This window comes from Thunnus thynnus, chromosome 18 (assembly GCF_963924715.1).
Source record: "Thunnus thynnus chromosome 18, fThuThy2.1, whole genome shotgun sequence".
Taxonomy (NCBI): domain Eukaryota; kingdom Metazoa; phylum Chordata; class Actinopteri; order Scombriformes; family Scombridae; genus Thunnus; species Thunnus thynnus.
Window position 1 is genome coordinate 6,435,007 of NC_089534.1, and position 14,865 is coordinate 6,449,871.

The 14,865-nt window shown below is 36.8% G+C and overlaps 1 protein-coding gene across 10 annotated transcripts in view; it reads right to left on the reverse strand.

The window, feature by feature from the left end:
- Positions 1-14,865, reverse strand: part of adgrg6 (adhesion G protein-coupled receptor G6) — a 129,552-nt gene that overhangs the window by 20,683 nt on the left and 94,004 nt on the right. For 8 of the 10 annotated variants that reach the window (XR_010924442.1, XR_010924441.1, XM_067572429.1 and 5 more), the window contains 2 exons: positions 13,355-13,456; positions 11,810-11,965 (listed from right to left, as the gene is read on the reverse strand). Coding sequence is in view for 8 of the 10 variants with exons in the window: in XM_067572429.1 (XP_067428530.1) it covers positions 11,810-11,965; positions 13,355-13,456 (258 nt within the window). In the remaining 2 variants the exon portion in view is untranslated. Of the gene's footprint in view, positions 1-11,382; positions 11,425-11,809; positions 11,966-13,354; positions 13,457-14,865 lie in introns of all 10 variants that reach the window. The other 2 variants (XM_067572433.1, XM_067572432.1) reach the window with 1 other exon arrangement.

Genomic DNA, 14,865 nt, shown 5'->3' on the forward strand with positions numbered 1-14,865 from the left:
GTTTACAAAAATGTTAAAAAAGAGAATTAATAAATATAAAAATGTCTGATCAGAGAGGAGCATTTGCATCATTATGTTTGGGTGCAGGGTATTGTAAATCTGTTGCTTGATGTTACTTCTAGATGTCAAATAGGATGTGTATTGTAAAAAGCGACCTGCAGCTTTTTAAAACAAGCAAGTGTGCAAGTTGGTGGAAACAATCTTCATGTGTGGTTTGTAGAACTTAAGTGCCAAAGTATCTCTGTTAAAGTCAGTATATTGACTGAAAATATTTGTTGAAAAAGTCTCAGTAAAGGCAAAAGGTTAAAAAATGCTGACAACTGAAGATGAGGGATGTGTTTGTGTCCATCGATTTAGAGAATTTAAAGAAACACATTTAAAAGGCTGACTAACTATGAAGGATCTGCAAGTCTTTAGCATCCTGGACGCAGCAAAAACATCCTGTCAAATCTTGTGCAGAACTGTCAGATACGCTGCCAACAAAATGACAAAGACATCAGTTGGGAAGGTCCTTCTGTCATGCTTGGAAACAAATCAGGTGTTGCATCCAAAATTATTGCTCATCTGCGGTTTATAAGTTTTAAAGTTTGGATCGTGTTTCTGCTCATAACCGCCATTATCTGACTGAGCGTATGTCTGGAACTCCTATCAGTCCGATCCGTCTGGACGTGGACATCTGTGCTAAAGAGTTTCATGTCCACTGGAGGACGGAGGACGGACACTTTTACAGTTTCAGTTTGATTCATTCACTAAAATCTATAAAAATCAGTCACCTCTCACTGTCCATCTGCCAAAATCCAGATGAACTCTGAGTTTATGAAAATACTAAAGGGGACATATTCTGTTTTTTTTTTTGTAATTTTCAGTAATTTATATCCTGTTATGATGTTGGATGTTAGACATGGTCAAAGTTCCAAAACTTGAGGTAAACATATGTAAAAATGCTCCCTGTACGTCAAAATCCAGGGCTTCAACCAGCTCCTAACGCTTCGTTTGCTATGTATTTTTACTTCCAATGAGATGACATCAGATCGTCACATGTCCATAAACAGCTATCCGTTCTGTAACCTTGGTTGCTAATTCATGGTTAGTCATCCTTTTAAATGTGTTTGTTTAAACTTTGCAAAGTTATTGTCCCCTTAGCGGCTGTGCTAGGCTAACGCGTTAACAAGTTTGCTAACTGACCGTTAGCAAGATCACTGAATGAAATGGTGAACAACTGTGAACAAAATACCAGGGGGAAGTAAACAGAACAGTGGACAGAAAATAGAGAGAATTTATGTGAGCTGCTGTGATTGACTAGTGCTAGCAAGTTAGCGGTTAGCTTGTCAGCAGTTCAACCTTGCGACTGGTCACTATATTACTAAGCTAGGCTCCACTTATTTCCTGCAGTCGAGCAAATGTCACTTTGTGCTGTGACTGCAGCTTTACAGTTAGCGAGTGATTTGAAAACTTATTTTGCCTCTTGGGTAACATAAACACTGCCCTATCCTTTTGCAGAAGTTTTTGCTGGAGCTGTATCCTGCAGACATTAATCAGGGCTGAAAACAGTTCCTCCACATCCTCTGCATTTTCAGGTAAAAAAACACTTTAATCCGTTTTTATTTACAGACAATTCTCCTAAAAATATGTCAGGACTTATCATCAGTCAATGATAATGCCGTAAACAGTAGCCAGCACTTTGTAATATAGCTGGAAATAAAACATGATTTATTGAGTTTAAAGGTTCATTGTCATTTGAAATAGTCTTTTTGTATTTTTTTATATAACAACATAAACTATCAGGTCTTTATTAAATAAATGAAAGGTGATTTTAGGATTAGTGCTTTATAATGCAGCAATTTATGTTGCTTATTTTGCACACTACCTTTGTTACCAAAAGCATGATAACTAATTGAATTACAATTTGTTACTTGCCAAATGATATGCATTTATCTGTATTTAAATGAAGGAAATAACATGTCTATACTCAAACAACAAACCTACTGTACTATGTGGAAGATCCACATGTTCAGTCCTTGGCAGAGTTACCTGAGTCACTGGGTGATAATTCAATAATAATGTGAGGAATGACTGAGAGGATCAGCCAGAGTCTGTATATTTGGTGCTTTGTAAGTCTTGCCAAACTTGGCAAAAAGAAATACAGATAAGAATTCCAGATACTGAACGAGGCACTGCAGCCTTCAAACTGAACTGTTTCAAAGATAAACTTCACTGGGCAGTAGAGTTGTTTTCAGCATGGAGAGGATGGACTGTCAGAGCTCTGATTCTCCATCCAAGTTGACAATAGATTTCAGATACATACAGGGTGACACGAGGACACATGTATCAGACACCAAACTCTGGACAGGAGTCCAAAATACTACGCAGTGTGATTTTTTAAATTATTACATCTCTGTTGTGATGACCGCCAGCTAAAATGATTCAGTTTTACCACAGAAACATGTTTTTTAAATGGGGACAGTAGCTTTATGGTTATGTGACAAAGTTTCATGGCAGAGATGTTTGGATTTGGGTGACAGCTTGTGGTGGAGTAACAATCTGGAATCTCTTACCATTCCTGTAAAATTAGTCTAAAACTCCTACCCTGGTCATACCCAAAGTAAATTGAAAACTGTTCTTGAACCATTTGGAGTACATGCATGGTTTTGGTCTCTTTTGAAAGATAAGACACTTAAGTTTTTATCCCTATGGTCAGAATCATTGTAAGTGCTACTGGCACTGAGTAATAGAAGTTTGAACGCACTAGAAGGATTTTATTTCCGCCTGAATATTTTTTTGCAGACAGATGCCTGCAGATGACCTATAGCTGGGACTTATTAGCTGGAAAACACAATGGGACCACAGCATTTAGCCTTACCTAGTCCAAGTTCAAATTTAATAACAATACCACAGACTCCAGAGGACACTTGCTTCAGAGTAACTCAAGCATAAACACATTATAATGTTATTTTCCCTCTTGAAACTAAACTTTGTGCATATAAAAGAGTCAAAACAAATACTATGGTGGAAAAGCAGTTTACATAAAAAGCAACACATGGCAAACTCTTTAAATTTACGTAAGTTCCTTGTTGTGGCTTTATAGAACCCATTAAACCTGCATAAGGTCATTTTTGGAACTTCACTGGCTATATGAACTGGTCATCAGCACAATCTGTTCCAACTGGCTCGGTCTTTACACGAAAGAAGAGGGGCAGGCACTTCCCTTCAACATGGACTCTCATTGGCTATTGTAGGCTGTAGACAGGACATGGAAGCTCCTATTGGGAGTCAAGTGAGGTGTCAATCGAAAGGTCAGAGTACAAGATATCGCCGTAGTAATTATGACCCGGGGAAGTGATGCAGTTCAGATGGTGTCAATATAAGGTGACTAGATAAGATGATTTTTGCCTTATGAGGAACTTATAACAGTAAACACCACAATGTTAAGGCAGTTGGAAACATGACAATTGTGGTTGGAAACAGGAAGTGAACAGTGGTCTCCCGCAGCAACGTCCAGTTTTTACCATCTATCTAGCTATCCATCCAACCAGCCACCTCCTCATAAGGCAAAAATCATCTTATCAAGTCACCTTATATTGACGTCATCTGAACTGCGTCACCTTGTCATAATTACTATGGCCGCTAGATGCTGTAAACGTAACTGTAGGTCATTTTGCCAGACTGAATTTTAGACCTATACTGTTTTTCTTGTGAGGTTGGGCTGGCTATAGTTGCTACTATTTACTCTGTTATTATGCACTTTATACTTTTTTAGTATTCTAAATATTTATTTTCATTCTATCATGTGTGTTTTGTTGAGATATGTGTACTTGCGTGTGCTCTGCTGCCTATACTTTCAAATTGCCCTACTGGGGACGAATAAAGTTCTTTGAATTTAATTGAATTTGAGCTTGTTGTTGGGTTTGCGCAATTAAAATTGGACCCTTGGTGGTTTACTGGACAGCGAGCTGTAAATTGAGATTTTTGACACTTTCATCACAGTCAGCTGCAGAGTCACACAACGGTCATTTCATCTATAAAATGTGGCACATTGCACTTTGGGATTGTTAGCAGAAAGCAGTGTGGGTGCATTTGTTGGTTCCATTGTGGATTTTTTAGAGCAAAATATAGTGAATACATGCACACACTAAGAATTCAGACACTCAAATAAAATGGCGGCTGGTAAACATAGTGTACGTAAGGGTAAATAATACGAGAGTAATCAGTTTATGTTGCAAAAATATCTGTATTTGTACGTGTATTCAGATTATACCAGAAGTGATTTCTGCATTCAAGTCTTTTTCTACTGCCATTTATACTCTTCAAACATATTTCTATATGTTTAGCTGCCAACAAATGAATATATTTTAACATTGCACATGAATTAACTCCAAATAAAAGCTGTGTAATTGTTAATGGTCCTGGTGGAAATGAAAAGTGGAAATATATGGTATATATGGTACATTATCGTAAAAATTGCACTGGGCCATATTGCGTGTTTTTCTTTAGAAACGGGAGGTTGTGTTTACAGTGGGAAGAGGCTCAGATAAATGTAAGGTTGGTCTGATGAAATAATGATGATGAAAAATGAGAAAGCTGTTGACAAAAAAAAAAAGGCCCTATTAGCTCATTGAGCCCTATTGCATTTCTTTTTTAAGGGAGACTGTGCATAAATCTGAGGAGGTAAAGATGAAAATACATTTTGTTTGAAATGTCTTTTAAATAATTTGAACACTATTGACAGAAAAGCTTCCTTGGCCAATTTATGTCCACTTTTGTGATGGTTCCTGACTTCAGTTTCCTGTCTTCTGTCATGTCATGAAAGGTGCAACAACTAATCTGGTGAAAACTGATGGGGTGAAATATTACTGCGAAGATTCGAATGATCAGACTGCATTATCTGTGCATTTAATTGTACATCCCTGGTAAATAGGGACTGATTTTGGACACCGCCATTGTTTTTGGGGAAGGAAATTGAACTGTGATAGAGTTCTATCGCTTGGAAGTTATATGAAGCTGCGGCTATACAGACAATCATTATTAGTAGGATCTATTAACTCGTTTTGGTCTGTTGATGGGATTTCCTGATAAAAATAAAGTTATAAAGCACTTCTGACTGTATTGAACAGCCTATTCTGAATCATATCAGCTGTACAAGTGACTCTGAAAGTCAGTACTTGGAAAATAAGTGTAAGTAAATGTGTGTATGGGATTATATCCAAAGTTTAATTGTCACAAAATGTGTTTGTTTGTCCTTGCAGAATAAAATATGCATATGCATATAAATATCATCCAGCTAGAGAAAAATCTCCTGCTGGGATTTTGTGGTTACACGTGCAATGAAATACAGAAAGTGACAAGTGTATTGATTACTGTGGGTGCAGGACATGTGCTCCTCTGACATGTGTGTGGTCCAAAGACTGAAGCACACAACCACACGTTAAGATTTACAGCAACAGTCAGCATCGCGGATGAGCAGATTCCAAAATGCCTCGGCAATGAAAGGAATTTGTTGACTGTGTTGTTGATGTGCTAGAAAGCACATGTTTTTCCTCAAGAAGCTACATTCAGCCTGCAGCTCCTTCATCATGGGAGTGTTAAATCATGTCGAGTGTGATTATGAAAGATAGTGAAAGCTGCATTTTCCAAACAAAGTGATTACTTTATATTTTCAGGCAGGCAAAGTTAGCTTGGAGTGTATGGCTAAAAAGTTAAAAACACAAGTAAACATAGAAAGAAGAAGTAAATAAGTTTTGTTGTCTGTAAACGGGCATTAAAGTGTTAAATCTTTTCAGCGTGATCAGTTCACAGCCCATCTCAAGTCAGTGTTAACATCTTTATTATTTCACTGGGACCACAAGCCTTTCTTTAACCAAGCGCTTTTTGTTGCTTAAACAGCGCAAATATTGAATCCAGAGGAAAAATGTTGGCAGTGAAAAGTTTGCAGATATTAACATGAAAGAAAAGAAAAGACATGATAGATGTCTTATTGTTTTTCCCCAAAAATAGTGGAAGAAGAACCCAGATTCCTTAAATCTGCACTAATCAATACTTTTATAAAGTCAATGGATCAAATGATTATGTGTAAAATGAAAGGTGCCACTTATAGTGACGAAGCATCAAAATTGTAAAGAACTCTGCAGGTTTACGGAGCCTTTTAACTCACTGTTTTGGTTTTATGGCCCACAACTTTGCTGTTTTAGTTCAACAAGTTCACTGTATCAACTTAAAAGGTCTTAATGTATGTATATTATACGTCATTATACTATATGTTATTTATTTTTTGGGCTGCCCCCAAGTGTACAAAAATATTAGCTGTTACAGGTTTAAATAAAAGTAACACATAAAAAAAAAAGGTGATTTTCTATATTTTTGTTCTTTCTTTGTTTTTGTCTGTATCTTTGTTTGTGCTTCAGGAGTTACACTAACAAGACCCTCACAGGATGCTGACTTTCAATGTTTCGGTAAGTTTAAAGGATAAGTCTGGCAATTTTCTATATTTTTCTTCTTGTCAACATATCTCATGTTGGGATCCAAACCAACATGAACTGATCTACTAAGTACAATACTAAGTATTGTGTGTGTATCCAAAGCCTGATATATCTTATTCCTCTGTGTAGACCTCCGTTGTTGTCCAAAAACTATTAAAAACACGTCAGTGAGCCAATGAAGAGTTTGGTCACGTTAGTTTGTTTAGAAACTGCTCCAAAGACCGATAACAGCGATCACATTTTCAGTCTCAGGAGAGTAGTTCTGTGTAAGGCCGACGCCACTGAGCATGTGCGGGAATGTGGTTCTGTTTACAGCTTCACTAGCTTGTTGTGCTACACATCACAACCTCTTGACTTTGTACTAATAGTTAATTTCTCTAAGAACTTTATTTCTCCTGATGAGCCCACTCCGGAGGCTACGTTAACGAATTATAGTAGCAGGATTTCACTTCTTTTTCTCCTTCTTTACTCCAAATGTCAACATGTCAACTCCTCAAATACATCTGTACATGTTGGAGCTGAAATACAATCCAAAATGAACAACTTGTAGAACAACCTCAGCAACAAAGGCAACAGAACAGACGGCCGTTTGTGGTCATGCGCTAATGATCTGATGTCATCACAAGGAGGAAGTACAGGTATCTTTGAAAACGCTGACTTTTGACCTGAGGGCTGCATTTTTAAATATTAAGTTCAAAACCAGTTTTGCAATGTTGACCATGTTTAACATCTGACAATATAACAGTTTAAAAATAACATACAGAATATAGAATATGTCTCTTTTAAGGATTTACTTGTTTGTTTACTGAACACCTTCAGGTGGAAGGAAGGAAGAAGTAACGCTCGCAGTGTGAACGGAGCCTGTTTGAAATGAAAAAGCTTCCGTTGAGAAGGGAAGATGTTTTCATCACAGCTTTGAGGAAAACCTCTAAACTCCAAATGAGACCAAGAATCTCAGCTTACCTGTTTTATCAACTAGTAATAATATCTTTCAACAGAAACACCTGTCTTTCTATTCACTTGTTAATAACAGATTTGTTTCTAACTCTGGTGAACAAATTGGCCCAAACTGATCTGAAATTATGACTAATTTGTGTGTGTATGTGTGTGTGTGTGTGTGTGTGAGGGGGAAGTCCAACATTCAGGACTGCCAAGTCAGCTGGTGAGCAGAAGGCAGAAGATGAACTAAATCCTTTGCAGCTGTGTGAGTTGGATGATAGCTCAGCGTCGGCAGAAATAAAACAAACTCACTTCTCCCACTTCTATAACTTGCTGATAAAAGAAAAAAGATCAAGGTTTGGATTCCTAAATGCCTAAAAAAAAAAAACCTGTTGTCAAATTTGTCATTGACAAATCACTGTTCTTAAGGATTGATTGTTTTTCTAAATTCTTTCTCTCATATGGAAACCCTTTCAGAAAATGGGATGAAGATGATTTTTTCACCTAAAACCAAACAGAAAGATATTACTTCATTCCTGCAAAGTTAAAGTCCAAGTGAAATTGCAATTAGTCATCCATTTTGGCAGTCAAATATCATGTCAAGGAGATTTTTAAATGTATAGTTTATATTTTAAATATTGAAAGTAAGATTTGTAAGATGGGCCTCATTCACAAACAGTGCATACACGCAAATCTGTGCTTAAACCGTGTAAAGTTTTAAGCACAAATCCGGGATTCATCAACATGTTCTTATCTGAATTTGTTCGTACTGCCTTAAACCATGCGTACACGCAAATCATAAACATCCCACTGTCTTAAAAAATGATATTGTCAATATAAATATTGTCAAGAACAAAATCGGCAGGTGCACACGCATCGTGAATCCAACGGTAATTTTGCTTGTGCACTTATTTTGTGCGCAAAGTAAGAACATTTCTACGCACATATTAGTGATCAGTCTCGTTGTAGAAACTGGAGGACAGCAGTGGTGTTGAAGAGTAAGACCACACCAGCGTCTACCCAGTTTTTAAACTCTTCAATGTGCTGCAGCTGTGTGAGCAGTGCACATGTGTGTGTGTGTTCGTTAATAGAGAAGACAGATCAGTACTCATATTGAAATATGTCCATATGGATGTTTCTGCACCTCAAAAGTGACAAAGTACAGTTGGAGGTGATGTTTCCTTTCTGTAGGGAGTCAGAGAGTAAGAGGGTGTGGCGGTCGGGGTAGTGGATGGGTGTGTAGTGCATCTGACTTTCACATGTAGGAGACAGGAGTTCTTCTTCTTGACTTGTCATACAGTAGACCTACAGTTAATGTTTGCCTTTTTATTAACTGTAACCTTTAATTAATCTTAACAGTACTATAGTTGACAGATTAGAGAGTCTAATCAGGTCTGGTAGGGTCTTGTTGTACTGTCGCAGGTCTGTATGTCAGTATGTATCCACAACACCCGAGTGGATCTGAACAGCCTGAGTGTATGTGGTATCAGCTCTGATCATGCAGCAGAAAACTGTGTGTTTGAGGTAAGAGGAGAATATAAACGGCAAAGTGAAAAGAAAAAAAAGAGGTTTTCTTTGGTGAGAGCAAAGAGAACAAAGAGGTAAAACCAACTAGACAATCAGCTGTTTGTTCCTCTTTTATGCAAATAGTTGACAAAGATGAAGAAAATATAATAATTTTAGAAAAAATTGTAGATTTATACTGTTAAATTAGATATTAAACAAGTTCGAACTTTGTCTTTTGTCTATCTATCTTCATGTGGCTACAGAAGCTTTTATTGTCAGTTCAGGAGGTGAAATTTGAGCTTTCATTCATTTCTATAAATTTGTCTATGAAGCATATAAACAAAATATTTTTGTTCATACAGTATCATACAAAAGTTTGGACACACCGAAGTGTTTTTATTTCTCTTTCTAATGTATGGACAGATATTGTAGTAAGTGAGAATTTTAACAAATGTTGGCGTTTGACATCACGTATACATATTTTGCAGAATCGTCTAGCATTGACTCTAGTGTAGTGTGGGTTGTCGTTTGAAGTCTCAAGGTCTGAGGCTCTTGTGTTTCCATCCACCTGTTTTTATGCACATTTTCAATTTCAGATTTTCAGCAGTAGCAGTAACATACTGTTATTAGTTGTTGGATGTTACATGCTCACAGAGTACTTTACAGTAGGGTCTACACTGGCATGTGCAACCGTTTAGTGGTTGGTTTTATGTTGAACGTGCAATACTAGTGCAATATTATTTTACTGGTTATTTTTACTGGTTTTACCGTTTTACTAGTCTTATTGTGTGTTTGTTTTTGATGTATAAATGATTAGTTAAGGGGATGATGTACATATCTTATTAAGATACATATATCTTGATTTGTTAAGAGTGGTGAAAATGGGTATTTGAAAATGAAACCGCACCCAAAAAAATGAAAGCTTGTCAAAGGCGTAAAAATAGTTGTGTGGATAAAAAGCAAATGTAAACAGACTTAGTGAATAAATGATGACGTACATGAAGCATGAGTGACTAAAACGTCACTGAAGCTTCCACTGAAGAGATGAAAACATAAGATCTGTGTGGAGACTGTAACGTTCCTCAAATCAGTACATGAAACAAACAGAAATGTCATATTTCCATCACATTTTCCACATGGTTTTTCATCGTTTCAGCTTTGACTGCCGCTCTTTTAATAATGTCATCTCGTTGTGTTCTCTTCTTCTGCAATCATTTAATGGCACTGGCATTTTCTTGTCAACTTTCTGGAAATTCGGTTCAAATTTGCACTATATTTGGATGGAAACTTGACTAGAATGGCCGTCTGCTTATAATAGAAGGGTAATGTTACTGATTTATGCAAATATGGCTTAAATTGCAACAATTTGATTGGCTGTATGAAAATAAGTAATCTATCTATGGAGACAAAAATAGAAAATTTAAATTTCTCCCTTTTGGTTTCTAATTTTTTTCTTAAAAGAGAACACAGGACATGTGATTTACAGAGCAGATCTGTATGATGTAGCAAAAAAAAAAACCCCATTTAATTTCAGTTGGATTTTATATTTTAAGCAGAAAAATGGATGTAAATAAAGTTTTGAGTTTGCTTGTAATGTATTGTAACTTGAGATTAAAAAGTTTCTGATCTCTGAAAAATTGAAGAGGAGATAACAACACTATTAGGCACAAAAACTCTTCAAAAATATGCCAAAAACATTATTTTTTGTAAACACCCAGGCGTCCTAAAACCTTTTTCTCTGTCACTTCCCTGCATGGATCCATGTCATTTCTGTTACAGTTTCGGGACACATTAAACAAATTTACAAAAGCTTTTTTATTAAAATAAGGTTTTAAAAGTGTTTTTCTGTGTAATTTAGAGAACAGGTGTTTGAAGAGATGTCTCAATGGGACTTAATTACCTCAATGTTTGACTTCATGCTCGTCTTTGCCAAAATCTTCCTCCACATTTGTTGTTAATTTTTATGAGCAAACCCCAAATTATGACATCAGTTACTGAGTCGTGTGTAAACCGCAGCGTAAGCCTGCTGTTACTGTGTTCTGATTAACAATCCAAACAGATTGCAGTTAAACGTGGCAGATGTTAGCTTGGAAGCAGTCTGTCAGGGCGTGCTTGTTTCTGCACCCTGGGTTTCTCTGGGTGGGTGGAGTTGTAGTTTTAGTCATGTGTCAAATTGGTGAAAATGGAGCTCCTCCCCACTCAGTGTATCTCAGGCTGGGAACAAGATGGATGGCATATGATGTCACAGTGACCAGCCAATCACAACACACAGTGGCTGCTGTCCCAAAATGTCTGCTAGCAAAGATGTTAAAAAGAAAAATCTTCTTGACCAATTCAAATTTGTTTTTTGTTTTTTTAATTTTTAATGGAGAATTTCCAGATTTACTTTGACCACAAACATTTTGGGAAATGCGGCATATCACTGGAAGCAGGGTGTCAATCAGCCAATCAGCTTTAGCTTTACCTCCGTTGGTCCTCCACTCTTGCTATTGGTTGGTAGAGCTTTCTACACACCAAACACAGAGGTAGATACATCAATATGTGAGACGATGTTACAGAAACCTTCCAAAGAAACAGTGAAAAACCTGAAAAATTTACTTTAAAAATGCCAAATGTTAAAAGGAATCATGTTCTGAGAGAAACTGGTTTGTGGGTTGCAACAATTAGCCGATTAATCCATTAGTCTATTGACAGAAAATTAATTGACAACCATGCTTTTCAAGCAGAAAGCCAAGAATCTTCTGATATATGTGATAATGTGACTGTTTTACATCATTGTAAATAAATATCTTTGACTTTTGGAGTTTTGGTTGAACAAAGTAAGACATTTGAGAACATTTCTTACATTTTTCTTACATTTTCATACACCTTATAGTGTGTGTGTGCCTCACCTGAGTCACTGTGTCGTTTGGTGAAGGGGTTGAGTGTAGCTTTGGCCTTGGAGGTCCAGTTAGCGGTGCTGGAGCCGAACGAGCTGGACGACAGGGACTTGCCCAGGTTGTCTGAGCTCACCTTCTTGGTGTTGTTGGTGGCCGTCTTACTCCAGTCTGCAAATGAAACAAACCAAATAATCAATGAATATCCACCTGATCAGTTAAAAACAGGGCTAAATGTAGCCTGGCTAGCCTGAGCAAAAAATGTTAGGTTTGTGTACATTTGATCTTTTTAATTGTCTTCCAGCGTGTCTGTGTTTGATTGACAGCAGCTGGCGGGCTACTGGTGTTAGCAAAGTAAACAAACCGCTGTAGCTACAAGTCATGGACAGACAGGGAGTTGCTAACAGGGATTTTGAAGAGCAACGATCTAATGGGTCCACAGTGACATCTGCAGGTATGTTTACATGCTATTTAATATGCTGCAGCTCAGCAGCTAATTAGCTATCTAGCTAATGTTTGGTGGCTCGTTCAACAAGCTAAGGTGCAGGACAAAACGTGTGTTCATGTTTGTAAGTTAGATAAGGAGACTTTAGCGGGAAAGCTAATATGGGTTGTTGTTCAGAGTCTGTGGCTCTTGTGTAGCAACTTTCACTTTTTCTAGTCAATGTAAGCTACAATATTGTCTCCATAGACACTAACTGGATGTTTTTCTTGTTATAACAACTTATCATGTTAGTTTTTATGATACGTTTTGTGAAATAACAAGAAAGTTTTGTGATATAACAAGATAAAGTGATGTGCTGATATTACAAGAAAAGTTCATTGTAAAAACTGAATATTTTGGTAACTGTAATAATGAGAAAATATCAGAATAACATGAAAAATATAACATTAAAGTATCTCATTAAAACAAGAGAAGTTTCACGTTATAACAAGAAACTGAGTAAATATTCTTTGTCAAGGTGGCAGCAACATGTTGCCGTATACTTATATTCAACACCTCAACTTAATATATAAACTTGGACACTTTTATGTTGGACCTTCTTCTCTTCCTTCCTCTTTCCTTCCTTCCTCTTTCACCTCTCTGCCTCCGCCTCCATCTTACATTCCCTCCAAATCTCTTCCTACCTCGATCCCGGTTTCGATGGGAGTTTAAATGTCCTGTGGCCTAAATGCCATTTCAGAAGCTTTTCTAATTAAATAGTGAATGAAGACTTAAAGTTTTTGGAATTTTTGGTATGAAAGTCAAAAGTATAAAGGTCTTCTTATAAATGAACTGCACCAGCACAGCACATCCACAGACTGCACCTGAAGAGCAGCCGCAGGACTTCCTGATCTTTCAGAGACGACTCTGTTTTATCTTTTTTTATTAGCTGCAAAGCCGAGTTGACTTAGGTTTTATGTTTTAATAAAGTTTCTTTCTCTTTTTTCTGCTGCTGTGGGAACCTGGCAGTAGTCCAGCAGACAGATTTGACCGGACTCCTGTGGAGAGACATGAATCAGCTTCATTGTTCTGTCGTAACATTTAAAGAAAACAGAGAGACAGAGACAAATGTCTACCTGAGTTATCTGACAGCCTGAAGCGTCCACAGCAGAGATATCTCCTCCACTGCTTCTGGACGTTTTCTTTCAAGGCACAGTGGAAGATAAATATGAAGAGACCTGCAGAAAGAAAACAGGAGGGTAAAAACAAGTGTTAGGTATGGTTCTAATCATTTTTGGAGGCCCTGAAGTCCAGTAAAATTATATTTCTAGTTTGGGCCCAGGATTAAAAATATCTGATAATGAACATGACAAAGTCTTTTACTTTTTTAGATTTTCTAAATTATTATTTTTCCTTTATTTGACAGTTGTTCTCCTTCTGAGTTCCAAATGGAGGTCAAAATAAATGATTATCTGCAGGGACAAAATAACTTTGCCAAAATAACACACTGGGCCTGATGCAAGAATGATCTATTATCAAAATCACAAACTAGACACAGACATTTTAACATCAATGTAAACGTGCTGCAGTTATTTACTCATGTTGCAGTACATTACTCATGTACTGTACTTAAATACAATTTTGAGGTACATGTAGTGAGTATTTTCCTTTCCTCCACTACAATTCAGAGGGAATATTGTACTACTTTTATTTGACAGCTTTAGTTACTTTTCAGATTAAAAATTTACGTTAAATAATATAAAATAAGCTTATAAAATACAAAAAATTGTTAAAGATTAAACCACTACTTTCCCAAACCTTTCACGTGTAACCTCTGTGTGTAGCTGTGGCTACTTGTCATGTTACAGATGTTTGAGTTGTCCGCAGTTCCACCAAATTAATAACAGTTTGAGGCCCAAAGAGGTAAAACTTTCCAATATTTCATAAAAAAGCAAAGTCAAGCGAACAGTCTGAAAAATTAATCAAACTTTGTGTGTCAGATTTTTTTTTTCTTCTCTCCTATACCCAGTTGTCACAACGGACAATTTTCTGCAAAACTAGTACTTTCACTTTTAAAGCTCACTTTTAAATTTATCTGATGTACTTCTACTTCAGTAGGATGTCAAATGCAGGATTTTTATTTGTAATGGAGTATTTTTACATTGTGGTGTTGCTACTTTTACTTAAGCAAAGGATCCCAGTACTACTTCCACCACTGGTTAGCTCAACAGCCAATTTGCACCAATACTTCCAACTCAATTGACAAATGGATAAAAAAAAACTTTATACAAAGCAAATGTTTTCAATTTCCAGATATCAGTTAAACTCCTGTGTCTATTGTACCCTCTCGTCCACCATTTGCCACATCTAAAGAGCATGTTACACTTGAATCATCTCAACACTTTAAATTGCACCACAGACTCAGACTGTTGCATTTAAACATCAGAGGCCTGCTCCAAAAATGGACTATATCCATGTTTTGATAAGTGAAACCTCCTCAGATGTCCTCGTTCTGTCTAAAACATGTCTTTCCCCTAAGATCCCAAATAATGACATTACTATAGATGGGTACAACGCTTTTAGATGTGATCGAAGAGCTCAAGATATATGAATATATTGTGTTAGACCTCTGTTTTGGTAGGGACAT